Source organism: Rattus norvegicus, chromosome 19 (genome assembly GCF_021556685.1).
Source record: "Rattus norvegicus strain SHRSP/BbbUtx chromosome 19, alternate assembly SHRSP_T2T, whole genome shotgun sequence".
NCBI classification, from domain to species: Eukaryota; Metazoa; Chordata; class Mammalia; order Rodentia; family Muridae; genus Rattus; species Rattus norvegicus.
This window is the reverse complement of record NC_141552.1, coordinates 65,755,833-65,769,526: the sequence shown is the minus strand read 5'-3', so window position 1 is coordinate 65,769,526 and position 13,694 is coordinate 65,755,833. Positions and strand designations below refer to the sequence as shown.

At 52.9% G+C, this 13,694-nt stretch overlaps 1 protein-coding gene across 2 annotated transcripts in view; it reads left to right on the top strand.

Annotated features, from left to right (window-relative positions):
* The window catches only part of Galns (galactosamine (N-acetyl)-6-sulfatase), a 33,660-nt gene that overhangs the window by 16,531 nt on the left and 3,435 nt on the right, over positions 1–13,694 (top strand). For both annotated transcript variants that reach the window (NM_001047851.3, XM_087594289.1), the window contains 4 exons: positions 2,371–2,507; positions 3,187–3,289; positions 8,991–9,112; positions 12,842–12,959. In NM_001047851.3, coding sequence (NP_001041316.1) covers positions 2,371–2,507; positions 3,187–3,289; positions 8,991–9,112; positions 12,842–12,959 — 480 coding nt within the window. The remainder of the gene's footprint in view (positions 1–2,370; positions 2,508–3,186; positions 3,290–8,990; positions 9,113–12,841; positions 12,960–13,694) is intronic.

Below are 13,694 nucleotides of genomic sequence, written 5' to 3'. Positions count from 1 at the left end.
CCCTTTGCTGAGTGGGATCTTGTAGCCACAGAGTCCAGGGATGGTAATGCAAATGTCCCTGGCAGCTGTCATTCTGCCAGCCACAACAGTGCTCACCAACAGTCCTTACCTAATTGTACATGTCTGGAAAGGGAAACCCAAAGAGCTCACCTGTCCAGCCTGCCAGCCACTCAGGCAGAACTGGCAACAAGATCCAGCCATGGGACAGTCTCCATGTGTCCCCAGCAACAACTGGGACCTACCCTCAGTGCCTAGCCTCTAAAACTAGACCCGACTGAGTCTCTGCCCCTCGTTACCCACCCTCTCCCTAAGACCTCTTGACACAGGACTTCCAGGTCACACTGGTCGGCAGAGCCTTGCAGCTTGGTGGCTCTCCCAGTTGGTTGAACAGGCCTGCCTGCCTGTCATCTGGCCAGCCCCCTCTATAGAACAGAGTGCCGTGGCAGTAAACATCACACGTGGAAGAAGTGTGCCTAGTGGGATACTAGTGGACACTCAGATTAGCTATGACCCTTAGGAGAGGGACCTGGCCCACAGCTGCACCTGTTCTTCATGTCCTGGTGCTGTCTCTGCCAGCCCTCATGTAGCTGAGGAAGCTGAGGAAGCACTGGTTCAGTTGTCAATGAGTGAGAGATGGGAAATAGCCTCATGCCCACGAGGAACCACATCCGATCCTGGGTTGCGCCCCTGACGTGGCACTGACAAGGCTCCCACAACCCAGGGTCCCTAACCTGCTCTGCTATGTCCAGTGGGTTCACAGCATCTGCTTCCACAGCTCTTCCTGCCAGATAACCTCAGGAAGCACCAGCTAAGGAGAGAGGTCTGACGCAAATCAGCCTTGCCTTCCGAGGAAAGCGTAGCGTGCTCCAGAGCGGTTGGCTTTCTTTTCACTATGCTCCCCACAAACTAGGATGGGATCACCTGGGGTCTGGGCTGCGCTCTGTGACACCCTGACATCCATCACCTTCAAGCAGACACGTAGCCTCCCTGGTGCTGCACCTGGCAACCGTGGTGTAATTGCAGCCTTTGATCCAGCTTTGTCTCAAAGGAGCTGAGAGCATCCTCCTGCTGTCTGGTACACAAGCAGCGCCTGTGCACTCAGACGCATGCACTGCCTGTCAGACCCCGCCCCTTCCAATCACCTCAGGCATGCAACACGCTCCCTTCCTTCCCCTTCCCTCTTTTCTGGAGGGAAATACCTGGAAGGGGTTTGGAAGTGAGGAGACAGGTTCTACAGCAGAGAGTGCATGCAGGTCTCTCCCAGGGCTGTTTGTCCGGACACGGCCATTTTATCTTTAGAAACTGCCTCCTCCCCAAGCCCCATCAGAACACCAGGGCTATGGGACTGAGTTAGGCAAGGGCAGAAAGGGGTTTCAACATGGACATGGCGGATTTCAGCCAGCCTTAGGGTCTGGTCAAGTTCAAGGTTAATTCGACAGGGTATCCAGCTGGCACAGTCGAATGAGGGCCAAGCAAGGAGCAATAAAGAAAGTCTGTCCAAACCGGACTCCAGCTGAGGTCCTGACCGGCTGCTGTGGAATCATTGTCTTCCTAGAAAGCCACATATATATCTTCTCAGGGGCTGTGCTTACCCTGCACTGACCATCCCAAGCCACAGAGGTCAGGGAAAAGAGATGAGCACACTTCTATCTCCAGCACAGCAGCACTTAGAGGGTACCGGGGGTGGGCGAGCCAATGAGGGAACTCACTGTACAGAGGAGGCAGAGCCACAAAAGAACCCCGGCCACTCACTTATGTCAGGGCGTGAGCAGAAAACAGCTAGGTACACTTTCCATGGGGCCAGTACATCCACGGATGAACAGTAGTGGCCTCAGCCTCTCTTGGAACTGCCTTCTGACTGGGTGAAGCAGAAGACTGGACCCTTTCTTTTGTGCCTTTCCACCTGGCTTCCTTGCTACTTCTGGGTCTTTCCCGACCTTTTCTCCTTTGATACACAAAGCTCACAGTAGCTTTCAGGTGTCAAAATGAACACTGTCGACTCTTTTGGGACAGCTAAGCCTTGAGAAGTGGGACCCCTATGTGTGTCTCTGTGAGGAGGAGCAGGGGCTCTAGCATTCTGGGTCTAGCTATGACAGCTGATCCATATGTGGTAGGGGCAGTGGGACATGAGGTGTGTCCTGACTCTGGGGTCAGATGTTCAGTTTAAGTCCCATCTGCCACCTACCAGCCCCATGACTCCACTTAACCTGGCTGTGCTCCCACCCATGGCATGTGCCAGGTGTAAGTGTTGGGCGTTCGTGCACATTTGCATACCCAGAGGAGAACCAGGTGCTTACCACTCCAAGCTCCAGCCCACAAACACCATCGGGTCAGGATGGAGCGCCTGAAGGACTCCTGCATCCATTTCAGGTCAGCCACCAGCTGGGAAGCATCATGGACCTCTTCACCACCAGCCTGTCCCTTGCAGGCCTGAAGCCCCCCAGTGACAGGGTAATTGATGGCCTTGACCTCCTCCCCACCATGCTCCAGGGCCACATCATAGACAGGTTGGTACTAGACGACGTCTGTCCCACCTCTAGTCCTGCCTCCTTGCCCCAGCTCCTCATGACTTCCTGCATTGGCTAAACCTTCCTCACTGGCTGGCTATGACCATATGAGAGGAAACAGTGTAGATGCTGGGGTGGAGGGAAACAAGGTGGAACTGGAACCTTAGAGCTACACCTGGGATGTGCACCTGGGAAAGAGACCAACCTGGTCCATCAGGGCCCCTGGAAGCCCTGAGTCTTAGGAAAGCATCTTAAGACTTCGGAGATGGGCGGTGTCCTTCCAACACGTGTTGGCTTTTTTCCCAGTCCCAGATCCATCTTACTTCCAAGAAGGGGATCTCAGTGTTAGCAGCTCTATGCCTTTGTCAGCCCCATTTCCTAGGGCCTGGCTTTGCCTCCACAGGGATGAGGGCCTGCCAGGGGATGACTCAGGTCAGTTCCTGTAGCCTTGTTGTCACACATACCAGGCCAGTAGGACCCAGGACCTCATGCGTGCTGGGAAATCACCCTCCTGAGCTGTGCACCCCAATTCCCCCCTGCCTTTTGTTCTCTGTGGCCTTAGCACATCTTTAAAGTATCGGGTGATACTTTAAAGTGGGCAACTTGCCACTCCCAGCCAGGAGCTCCACATGTAAACACACAGACTTGATCTCTACTCTTTCTCTCCTCAACACAACAGGCCCATATTTTATTACCGTGGCAACACACTGATGGCAGTCACTCTTGGCCAGTACAAAGCACACCTCTGGACTTGGACCAACTCCTGGGAGGAGTTCAGACAGGTACAGGCCTCTGAATACAGCTTCTTTGGGAGGGGGCACCACTGGGAGGCCGCTGGAGAACTGGGTTGAATCTCTCAGCTACCAACAAAGGAGGCACCATTTTCCTCACAGCCTCCCTCCCTTGTGTGTCCCTATGGGTCCTGCCCAGTCTTAGTTTTCACGTCCAGATGTCTAGATGGAGATGGAGATTGGGCACATGGCTCTGGAAAATTCTAGGGGTGTTTGAGTGGTACCCTGCTAGGGGCAAATATTCTCTCCTAGGATGCACTGCCCTCATAGGTGGTCTTCAGAGAGCGCAAGGTCCAGGTTCAGGCAGAGGGCCTCTCTACCCACCATACCCCTAAGGCTCCACTTAGCACTCTTCTCTTGCTCCCTCCAGGCTGGCAGCATCAGGGGTGGCCTGCCCAGGTCCAGATGCTGCCGGCCACAACTGAGACATCAGTGTCTACATCCTGGTGCCTGCTCAAGGCCAGAAGGTGAATGGTCACACCACACATAACCTAGGCCTCTGCTGGTCCCCCAGCCCACGTGGGGCTGCCCTGGGCCTGTGTCCTGCAGTCCTGCAGGCTGTCAGTCCTACCTCCTCCATCCCCTCAGGCTCGGTAAGGGCCTTAAGCACCACATGAAAACCTTCTAATGTGCCTTAATAGGGAAGGCAATCACTTAATGAAAGGCCTAAATGCTAGAACATTCTGAACAAGCAAATGTCTCAGCTCAGGAGGCTCCAGCTAGGCAGGGCTTCGGGCTGGGCAGAACGCCAGGCTGGACTGGGTGCGTGTGGGCAGGTGAACGGTGCATACCGAGGTGGACATGTGGCTATGACCCAAAGGCACTGACTCCCCGGTGCCTTGTTTGGAAGTTTGGGGAAGCCTAGGACAGTGTCCATGACCCCTGCTTTGCCCATCTTTCCCACCTGTGCTGCCTGAGAGCCATCCTAGACATTCGTCTGCCATGCCTCAGAGATGGTGTCCTGATTCGGGTTTCTACTGCTGTGATGAAACACCACGACCAGAAACCAAACTGGGGAGGAGAGGGAGTAGTTGGCGCTCACACTTGCACATTGTACGCTACGGAAGGAAGCAAGGACAGGAATCAAGATAGGAACCTAGAGGCAGGAGCTGATGCGGAGGCCATGGAGGGGTGCTGCTTACTGGCTTGCTACCCATGGCTTGCTCAGCCTGCTCTCTTATAGAACCCAGGACCACCACCCCAGGGATAGCACCACCCACCATGGGCTGAGCCCTCCATCACTGATCACTAATTAAGAAAATGCCCCAAAGGCTTGCCCACAGCCTGATCTTATGGAAGCATTTTCTCAACTGAGGTTCCCTTCGCCCGGATGACTTTAGCTTGTGTCTAGTTGATATAAAACTGTCCAGTACAGGCAGCCAGTATCCTAGAGACACCTGTCTTGTGGGTGTTCATGAATGCTTCTGGTCCCTGTGACCCAGAAGTGCTTTTGAAAGTCCCTCAAGGGTTCTGAAGTGATAGTGAGTAGAACCTTAGGGTTGTCAGGGGTTTTCTCTGGGGCACCCATTGTTGGCTCCTCAAGAGTCAGAAGGAAGGAGTTCCCTCTCGTGCCTGTGTGGCTCCCTCTCTGGACCACCACAAGGCCACATGGGTGCTCTGCCCCTGCCCTGTGGTCTCCTTAAGGCAGGGTCCAGAAAAACCTATCTCTGCTTCTGCCAGACCAGCACCCATCCTGTCAGCGCCAGTGAGTGTCTGGAAGGTTCTCCAGGCAGAACTCATATCCGCACGGCCCGTTGGGTACCAATTGGTCCTGATGTGGTCCTGTTTGCACAAGGGATTAGAAGGTGTCATGAGGAACCTGCAGTGACACCAACAGTGCCGTACTCTGCTCCAGCAGGTGGCATGGGACCCACAAGGGTTTTCACAGCTTCTAGCTTCTCAGAACATGAAGTCTGTGAATATTAATGTCTGGAACATGTGTAGCTCTTGCTATTAGCAGAATCTCTCCATTGTGGGACGATGATTCCAAAGAACCCAGGTCTTAGGTCCTCATCCCTCATGGACCAGAGTTAGATTGCTGAAAGTCAGTCTCTTGCTGGAGCCCGGTCTAAAGAGAATCATCCTGGAGCCTAAGCCATGGCTACTCCAGCCAAGTCAGGAGATCCGTGTCCATCACCCCCTCCCTCCTAATCTTAAACTGAGGTCTATACGGTGGGTTACCTGCTAAAGGTCACAGCCAGGCCCAGAAGAGCCAGCATCAACCTTGGGCTTCCCTAGCCCCTAGCATCCATCCCCTCCTCCATGGCCCTGGGTTGCCCACCTGGGCCCCAGTTTCTTAGCTTTATGTCCCCTGCATGGTTTTGCAGGTCAGCCTGTGGAGGCCTCGTACTTCACAAGTCCCTCCACACCCTTTTTATGAGAGCGTAGTATTTTTATTTCAATTGCTAGAGTCTCCACAGGCTGTTCTGTAGGCAAGGCAGAGTCCCGCAAAAGATGACAAATTCATCCAAGCTGCTTGTGGGCACAGATCACACAATTCAAGGCCTAGAGGCCACAGGCCTGCTCACTGTCCCCTCAAAATGGCAAACACACTGGGAGGTTTATCCAGAGCTTCTGTGACTACCATGCTAGCTAGGGTCACTCTGTACCTTAGACACGCTTTTCCTCTAAAGGCCAGGCCTTAGGGAGGGTGTCATAGCCTGCTTACCTTGTTCCCGGTCACTTGAATATCTTGCTCCACTTCCTTCTTGGGTCTGGGGACTGGTAGAACCCAGTATTCCTTGGTGTGACTACTCCATATCGACCGATGGGCAGGTAGTGCAGTGTGGCCTGTAGACCCCCGCCCTTAACATCCCTTGTGTATGAGAAAAGAAAGAAAAAAGTAAAAGGAAGGGACATGAGTATTCTCAGGTAGAGTGAAGGAGAGAGTTTATCATAAGCAAGAGGGAGAACACAGCCAGAGGCAGGGACCTCTCTCTGTGAGAGCCAGAGTGGACCTGACCCTGAGCCTTGTGAGGAGATCTGAGGCTGCCACCTCAGCTGTTTGTCTGGTTTGAAACTTTACACCTCCCTCCAAACCCAGTGCTAGAGGTCAGGCAGACCTGGAGGGAGAGGAGAAAACACACAGATGGACAAGGGTGCCAGACCCGTTAGTGTCAGGGTCCTGTAGAAGGCGTCGGAGGACAGACGCTAGGTGCCTGCCTGCCCAATAAGATGGCTGTAGGGGCGGGCTGGAGAGATGGCTCAGCGGTTAAGAGCACTGACTGCTCTTCCTGAGGTCCTGAGTTCAAATCCCAGCAACCACATGGTGGCTCACAACCATCTGAAGTGAGGTCTGATGCCCTCTCCTGGTGTGTCTGAAGACAGTGACAGTGTACTCACATACATGAAATAAATAAATCTTAAAAAAAAAAAAAAAAAAAAAAAAAGATGGCTGTAGGGACAGAGGACACCTGGTGTTCCAGTGAGGTCACTAGGCCTAGGGCTTTTCCTCCCACTCACTGCCAGGTCTAGCAGCAGCTCCTCATGGACACCGATTCACCCAGCCCTCTCCTGTCCTTCTCTGCCTTGAGTCTGATTAGCCTGGTAGTCTGGTCTCCACTGCCCATACCCAATCCTTCTCTGGGTGTCCATCTTGAGCACAGTCCTTTCGTATACAGAGCACTTCCTCTTCTAGCCCCGCCCTATATTACTGAGTGCCTAGGGTCCCGTGCGCTGTAAACTCGCTGACCACCACCCTCACCACATGCCTGTCAAGCCTGCCTATGTCACAAGTAGGGAGCCTGTTCTTCCACTCATTTGTAATCAGTGGTGGTGTTGATGGAGGGCAAACCGATGTGCCAGCCAGAACCACGTCCAGGGTTCCGCACCACACTGCCCATGTTGAAGGAGGCCTCGGCAGCATCCACGGTGTGAGGAGAGACCATCTGGTTAAAGAGTTAGAAAACACTGAGGCCGAGGTCACCTGAACTATAGAGTTGTCATTAGCCGAACTTTTTTCTTGTACGCTGCAGCTGTCCTTGGGTCCCGTGGTCTGATTCAGCTCTAAGGCCCAGTTAAACGGTGGGTTTTTTTTTTAAGACAAAAGGCTACAGTCTGCTCTGGCTGATGTGCACTTGAGAAGGTGTGAGAAAACACCCAGGTCTTTGGCCTTCACTCCTGGATTCCTGGTGTTGTCTTAACAGCCTCAGGTTCTAGCTTCAGACCTAAGATAGAGGCCTCAGCTGCTACCCCTGAGCTCTCATCTCCCAGGAGAGTGAGACGACCTGAGGGTCATGTCCCTCAATCAGCATGTGATTTCTAGCAGCCTGCCTGACCCCATTCCACCGTGGATCCATAGTCAGGCCTGAGTCCAGCTCTGTGGGGAAGATAAGACGTGACTTTCCTGCAGTGCCCTGAGGGTGAGGCACTCAGACAACAGCAGCTGTAAGAGAAACCCTAGACCAATTAGCGGGATCTTAATTAAATAGCTTATTTGATTTGCATCCAAATTATAATTTACGAGTTCCATCCAGACTTACCCATTAACTGTTTGGTATTTTCACCACCTAACTGTGGCGGTTCCCTGCTGTGTGCTGCCTGTTTGTCCTCTGGCGGGACCTCCAGGAGGCCTAGATTCTGGAACCCACTCTGACTGTAGCGTAACCTGTCCTTCCAGTCCCCAGCTTGGCTCTGTAGCTCAGTGCAAATGGGACTCTGTAGTCTATGACCTCCCTGCTTTACAGACTGTAAACTGCTACACCGGCCAGTTGTCCATCACAGGGGTGCTATACTGGGTGTCACAGACATTCGCTTAGTGAACTGCACTGCACATCAAATGTAAACAAACCCTACAGTGAGGTCTCTCATTGACCAGCTGGCTGACACTAGAGCACTTGAGTCACATCTCCCGTCTGGGACATTTGGAGGCAGGACTAGGGGCGTTCTCCATCCCTACACCTGTCCACCCCAAGTAGTAAGCAGAGAGATCTGCTAGGGGAGGTCAAGGGCAAAGGATAAGCTTGTACACAGGAACAACAGTAATGGAATCAGGCTGCTCCCCCGGAGAGGTAGCCGCAGCCCAAGCTCTCCGAGAAGAAGCTTCAGGGACTGGCTCCGTGTGGCCTGAGTGTGTGTCAGCCTTCACCCTGTACTCTGAATGCAGTGGTCATGATTACACAGCCTGTGCCCTTCTCTGGAGCCCGTTCACGACTGTTTTGTCCCTTGCTCTTAGCTCCCATGTTTAGCTCTGGGTCTATGCTCTCAGCTTTCAAGCAAAAGACTCGTCTTCCTGTCTGGTCTAGTGACTCATCGCTTTCTGAGAGGCCCACTTTTCTCCCTGGCCACACACTGAGAGGGCTTTAAGGTGCTCTCGGAGCTCTTCTCTGCACACCATTGGTCAAAATCAAAGCCCTAGACAGGAGACTGTTTCATCTGTTTTGAGGCAGGGTCTCTTGTGTAGCCCAGGCTGACTCCAAGCTCATGACATCCCTACTTCTATCTCCTCCCAAGTGCTGAGATTACAGCCTGCTGCTCAGACCATTATAAAGGAAACTTAGGGAGACACCCAGAGTGAGCTGCCTGAAGCTTTCCTCCTCAGCCCGGAGGTAGCCATACTCTGCCTGACTCATGCCCACTCCCCAGTGAACAGTGCAGTATGGGTGTGTGTGAGAGAAGCTGAACTATGGGTGTCTCTGCAGCATGGGCTTCTGGCTCCGGGACGCTCACTGGCTCTCTGTGCCTCTCATTACAGGGCATTGACTTCTGCCCCGGGCAGAATGTTTCAGGAGTCACAACCCACACCCAGGAAGAGCACACGGAGCTACCCCTGATCTTCCACCTGGGACGTGACCCAGGGGAGAGATTCCCACTCAGGTGAGGCAGGGGCAGGGTCTCCACACTGCAGAAGAGACACTGGCCAGACAGGCCAAAGGTGAGAACCACACCTGGGTGCTCTGTCTTCCATGGAGTTACTCCTCTGCTCTCACAGGGCATGTATGCCTTTGTGAGGTAACGAAAGATACGGTCATGGAACCCAACCAAGGCTGACGTAGAGCCTACCGGCTCCCAGAAACCGCCATCTTCACCTTAGACGATGGCTGCCTTGCTCTCTTCCTGGGTGCCTCTTATCCCTACCCCTTCTGGGTCCAGTTCTCTGACAACCCCAGCAATGGATTCTATACTCTAAGCTACGTTCAGGGATGGCTGAGGGCAAGAGCTAGGGAGCCAGGCACAGGATCCATCCATCCACACCAACCAGCCATGAGACCAATAGGAGGGAAAGACTGAGGGTGGGGATACTCAAGGACTCGACCCCAGATTCTGGAGTAAAGTGCTTCAGACGAAGTCACTGTGCCTGGCTATACCACTATGACCAGTGACGGTGAGTTAAATGGCCGCTGCAGGGTTCAAGAGCACCCCCCTTCCCCTATTCACAGCGAGACTCAAAGGTCCCTGTACCCACGACCAGTGACTGGCATCATGTCCACCAAAGTCCAGCTCCTAACAGTCCTCAGCTGACTGGAGTCTAATTCATTCTCACCCTCCCCAGGAGACTGACACGGCTCCCCTAGCAGGATGGCAAGTGCCTTGGGTCCTGGAATACAAGTCCTGTGTCCCATAGCCTTTCTGCCAGGTTGGAAAACACAGCCTTCTTCTGCTCAGTGACAGCCCATGACTTGCTAACGGGAGACAGAGAGGGCTTTGAGACAATAGAAAGGTCCCCGAGGTTGCTCCTAAATCTTGCATGGGTACCTGTGTGTCTTCAGCACTTCAGAAGACACGCTTTTGGAAATATGGTCTTACAGGTACCGTTAAGATCAAGATGACAGTGAGGTCATCCAGGATAGGGGTGGGACATTATTCTGAGAGAAGAAGGGACACAGACACCAAGGGGGAGAGACACCTTAGGACAAGGCAGAGATAAGCCAAGAGGCTGGGCCAGGCAGGAACGTGCCTCTCAGATCCTCTAGAACTTCAGTGCGTTAACCTTCTAGCCACCAGGCTGTGGCTGTGTAGAGCTTCCTTTCCCTTCCCTTGGGCAGAGACTGGTATTTCCTCAAGGCCCACTAGAACGTAAATGTTGCCACCAACCAAAGGAGCTCTGGTGGCATGGGGTGGTAGTCTGCAGGGTTGATAGGCAGGGCTGTCCTTTGAGATAGTGTGTGTGTGATTTGCCACCACTGGCCTCATGCCCAAAGTCCATAGTGCCTCTTAGTGATGCCAGCTTCATTGAGGACATCTAGCTGGTACTCAGCAGTTTGGGTCCTTGGGGAATTGCTCATCCCAGATGCCTCTGCCCCAGGCCTGTCACTTCCTAGAGGTAGCCAGACTCTGTAGGCTGTGAGTTCCACTCCCTGCCCTAAATCCACTTCCTCCCTCGCCTGAGAGCATGCCTCTCCCAAGACGGGGCATAAGGAAAGACAGAGGTGAATTTCTGGAGAGAACATCCCCATGAAGACACTATGTAAAACTGTACCTGCCTCTTGCTTCCCTGCATTGAGTCTCTCAAATACTGAGGTGATAGTCACAGACTGGGAGCCTTGGAACACAGTCCATAGGACGACAGATATATTTGACCACAGAACCTACAGAGAGTTTGAAATGCCCAAGACTTGTCTTGAAGGTAACAACAGACCATGAACATAGTAGCACACAGGGAGAAGGGCCCTCACAGACAAGCATAAGGAGGCACCACATAGGGCTGGGGGGTGGGGTGAGCAGAGAGGCTAGCTTCTGAAGATCCAACTAGACCAACAAGGAATTCATCATGTGCTCCCGTCCTATGTGTGTCTCAAAGCTACTCTATCTGTGCCTGTTGAAATCTTCGGGGGCTAGACTAGGACATAGCTGGTTCTCAGGAACCTAAGTCCCCTTCCTAGGAGGCTGCAGTGCTAGAAGTGGACCCAGAACTATCGGGGAGCAGCCAACCCCAGCATAAGGGCAGAGTGGCCTAAGCACCGAAGGCCTTCAGGCCCCTTGGCGTTACAATCATGGTGGGGAACTTACAGGATAACGGGCATATGGCCGACTTCTAATGAGTCCTCCTGAGACATGAAGAAATCTAAGGACTTGCATGCAGAATTCTCTCCCTGAAAGGCCTGTCAGAGCCCAAGTTGCAGATGCCTGAGACCTGCCTGCAGCCTGAGCTCGGCATGCACACAGCCCAGGCTCTACCCTCTCTACTCCATTGTGTGCATCAGTGGTGTGCATCCGCTGAGCCATCGTCACAGAGAGTGGGCTGAGTGCTTGACGCTCAGCTAAAGGCTCCCTGACAGTCCAGCCGATGGCTATGACACAGGTATTCGGGTGGACATCAGCATGGTCAGGGAGGTACACAGGTTGGGACAAGACAGGACAGACTGGGTATGTAGCTCAGTGTAGAGTGTTTGCTGAGTGCCTCCATCCCTAACACCTCCAGAAAAAAAAATATTTAATCGGTCTTCTCTGGGAGGGAAATTTAACATTACATTTATTTTTATTTTTATTTTTCGAGAAAGGGTCTCAGTATGTAGCCCTGGCCTGAAGCTCACTATGTAGACAAGGTTGGTCTCAAACTCACAGAAATTGACCTGCCTCTGTCTCTTGAGTACTGGCTTTAAAGGTGTGGGCTGCCATCTTCCCCTTAGCAATAAACACCTCCTAGGGTGGGGACCTTGGCTCCTCCAGTCCTCCCCATGCTTTCTAGGTACAGACTTGTTCCCAAGGGATGTAGAAGCCTACAGGTTTTCATTTATAGTTCCCTGAGGACATATAGTGTAGGCAACAGTGACACGATTTAAAATGACAGAAAGATTTGATCGGCATAGATGTCCTTGCAACTTCATGGTGGTACCACAGTTGGCGACAGTAGAGAGGTGAACATATGCCAACTGCATCCGTTAATGTGTCTTCTAATCCCAGCACTCAGGAGGCAGAGGCAGACGGATCTCTGTGAGTTCGAGGCCAGCCTGGTCTACACAGTGAGTTCTAAGACAGCCAGGGCTACAGAGAGAAACCTGTCTCAAAAGAACAAAAACACATCTTCTTAGTGAAAAATTAATCAAAATATCACACGTGCCTGTGCTGGAGCCTCAGGGTCATGGGCATTATCTCCTCTCTGCCTGTTCCCGCCTCTGAACATAAGACAGTGCTTGCTAAGGAGAAACCAAGTGTCATAGGCAGATATGTTTCAAATTAGTACCTGCTGCTGTGGCAGTTCCCACAGAGGCCCCAGTCATCGTCATCGGGACCCTGATTCTCCAAGCCACACTCCCCGGGTTCCCTTCACACACAGGTCACATTGGCAGTACCAGGAGGCCTTTTGGCCACAGCTCAGCTTCCCGGGTCCCCATGCCCCCCTCCTGACAGAGTCTGACAACAAGAGAGCTGTCCACAGTGCAGACAGCTAGCTGTCCAGGAAGGCTCAAGGTGGGAGCCCATAGCCCATTCCGGCTTCAGACTGCTGTCTTTGCTCTTCCCACCTCTAGCAGGCCTCAAGGGCTCAGGCTTCCCAGGTTAGACCACTTCATGTCCTAGAATGTCTGTGAGCCTCCCGAGCTGCCTTCTAGGAGCTGATTGGCCCTGGGCAGGACAGCCTTGTAACCAAAGCTGCCTTCTCTGCAGGTTCACCAGCAATGAGTACCAGGATGCCCTCAGCAGGACCACCCAGGTCATCCAGCAACACCAAAAGTCTTTGGTCCCTGGACAGCCCCAGCTCAATGTGTGTAACCAGGCTGTCATGGTGAGTGACGTGTGTGTGCTGGGGCTTGCCTGTGCTTGGCTACTACTACTGCCCATGCTAGGCGTCCGTCTCATCCAGTTTTGAGGACACCTCGGCTCCCCGTACACATGCAGTATGGGAGGGAAAATATACAGCATCCTCTGAACACTGAGGATTGTTGGAGGGTGAGTAGCCTTGGTCAGGACTGAGGTGGGCATAGCACCCACCTCAGAGGGTCCCAGTGGGGAATAGCTTCACTGCATTCTGACTGCTGCCTGTATTGCTCGTTAATTGTAAACCTTCCCGCGGGGAGATGTAAACATCTACCCTCCTCCTGAGGTCCCGGTAGCCAACAGAGGTACAATTTACCAATGTTCACTCTGGGGAACTAAAGAATTTATAGACTTTCTTATGCCATAGTGAGTGAAGAGTTACAGGCCGAAGCATGGCACTTAAATCACCCATGCTGGAACCAGGATCTGTAGCCAGTCGATTCCCTTCCCTTTTCCTTCCCCACCTGCATACTCTCGCCCCTCCCCAAGGCTGCCTGGAATTAGGGACTAGGAGGAATGGCCGCACAATCTGACTAGAGTTCCATGGTCCTCCTTGAGAAGAGTCAATAGTCAACAATCCAAGCTGTGACGACCTTTTTGTGACAACAGCAGCAGTTTGGCTCAGGGGACAGTCCCACACTGTATGCTGAGCTGTAACCAGCAGTGGTAGATCAGGGGCTCCTTCTTAGATTGCTGGGTTTCT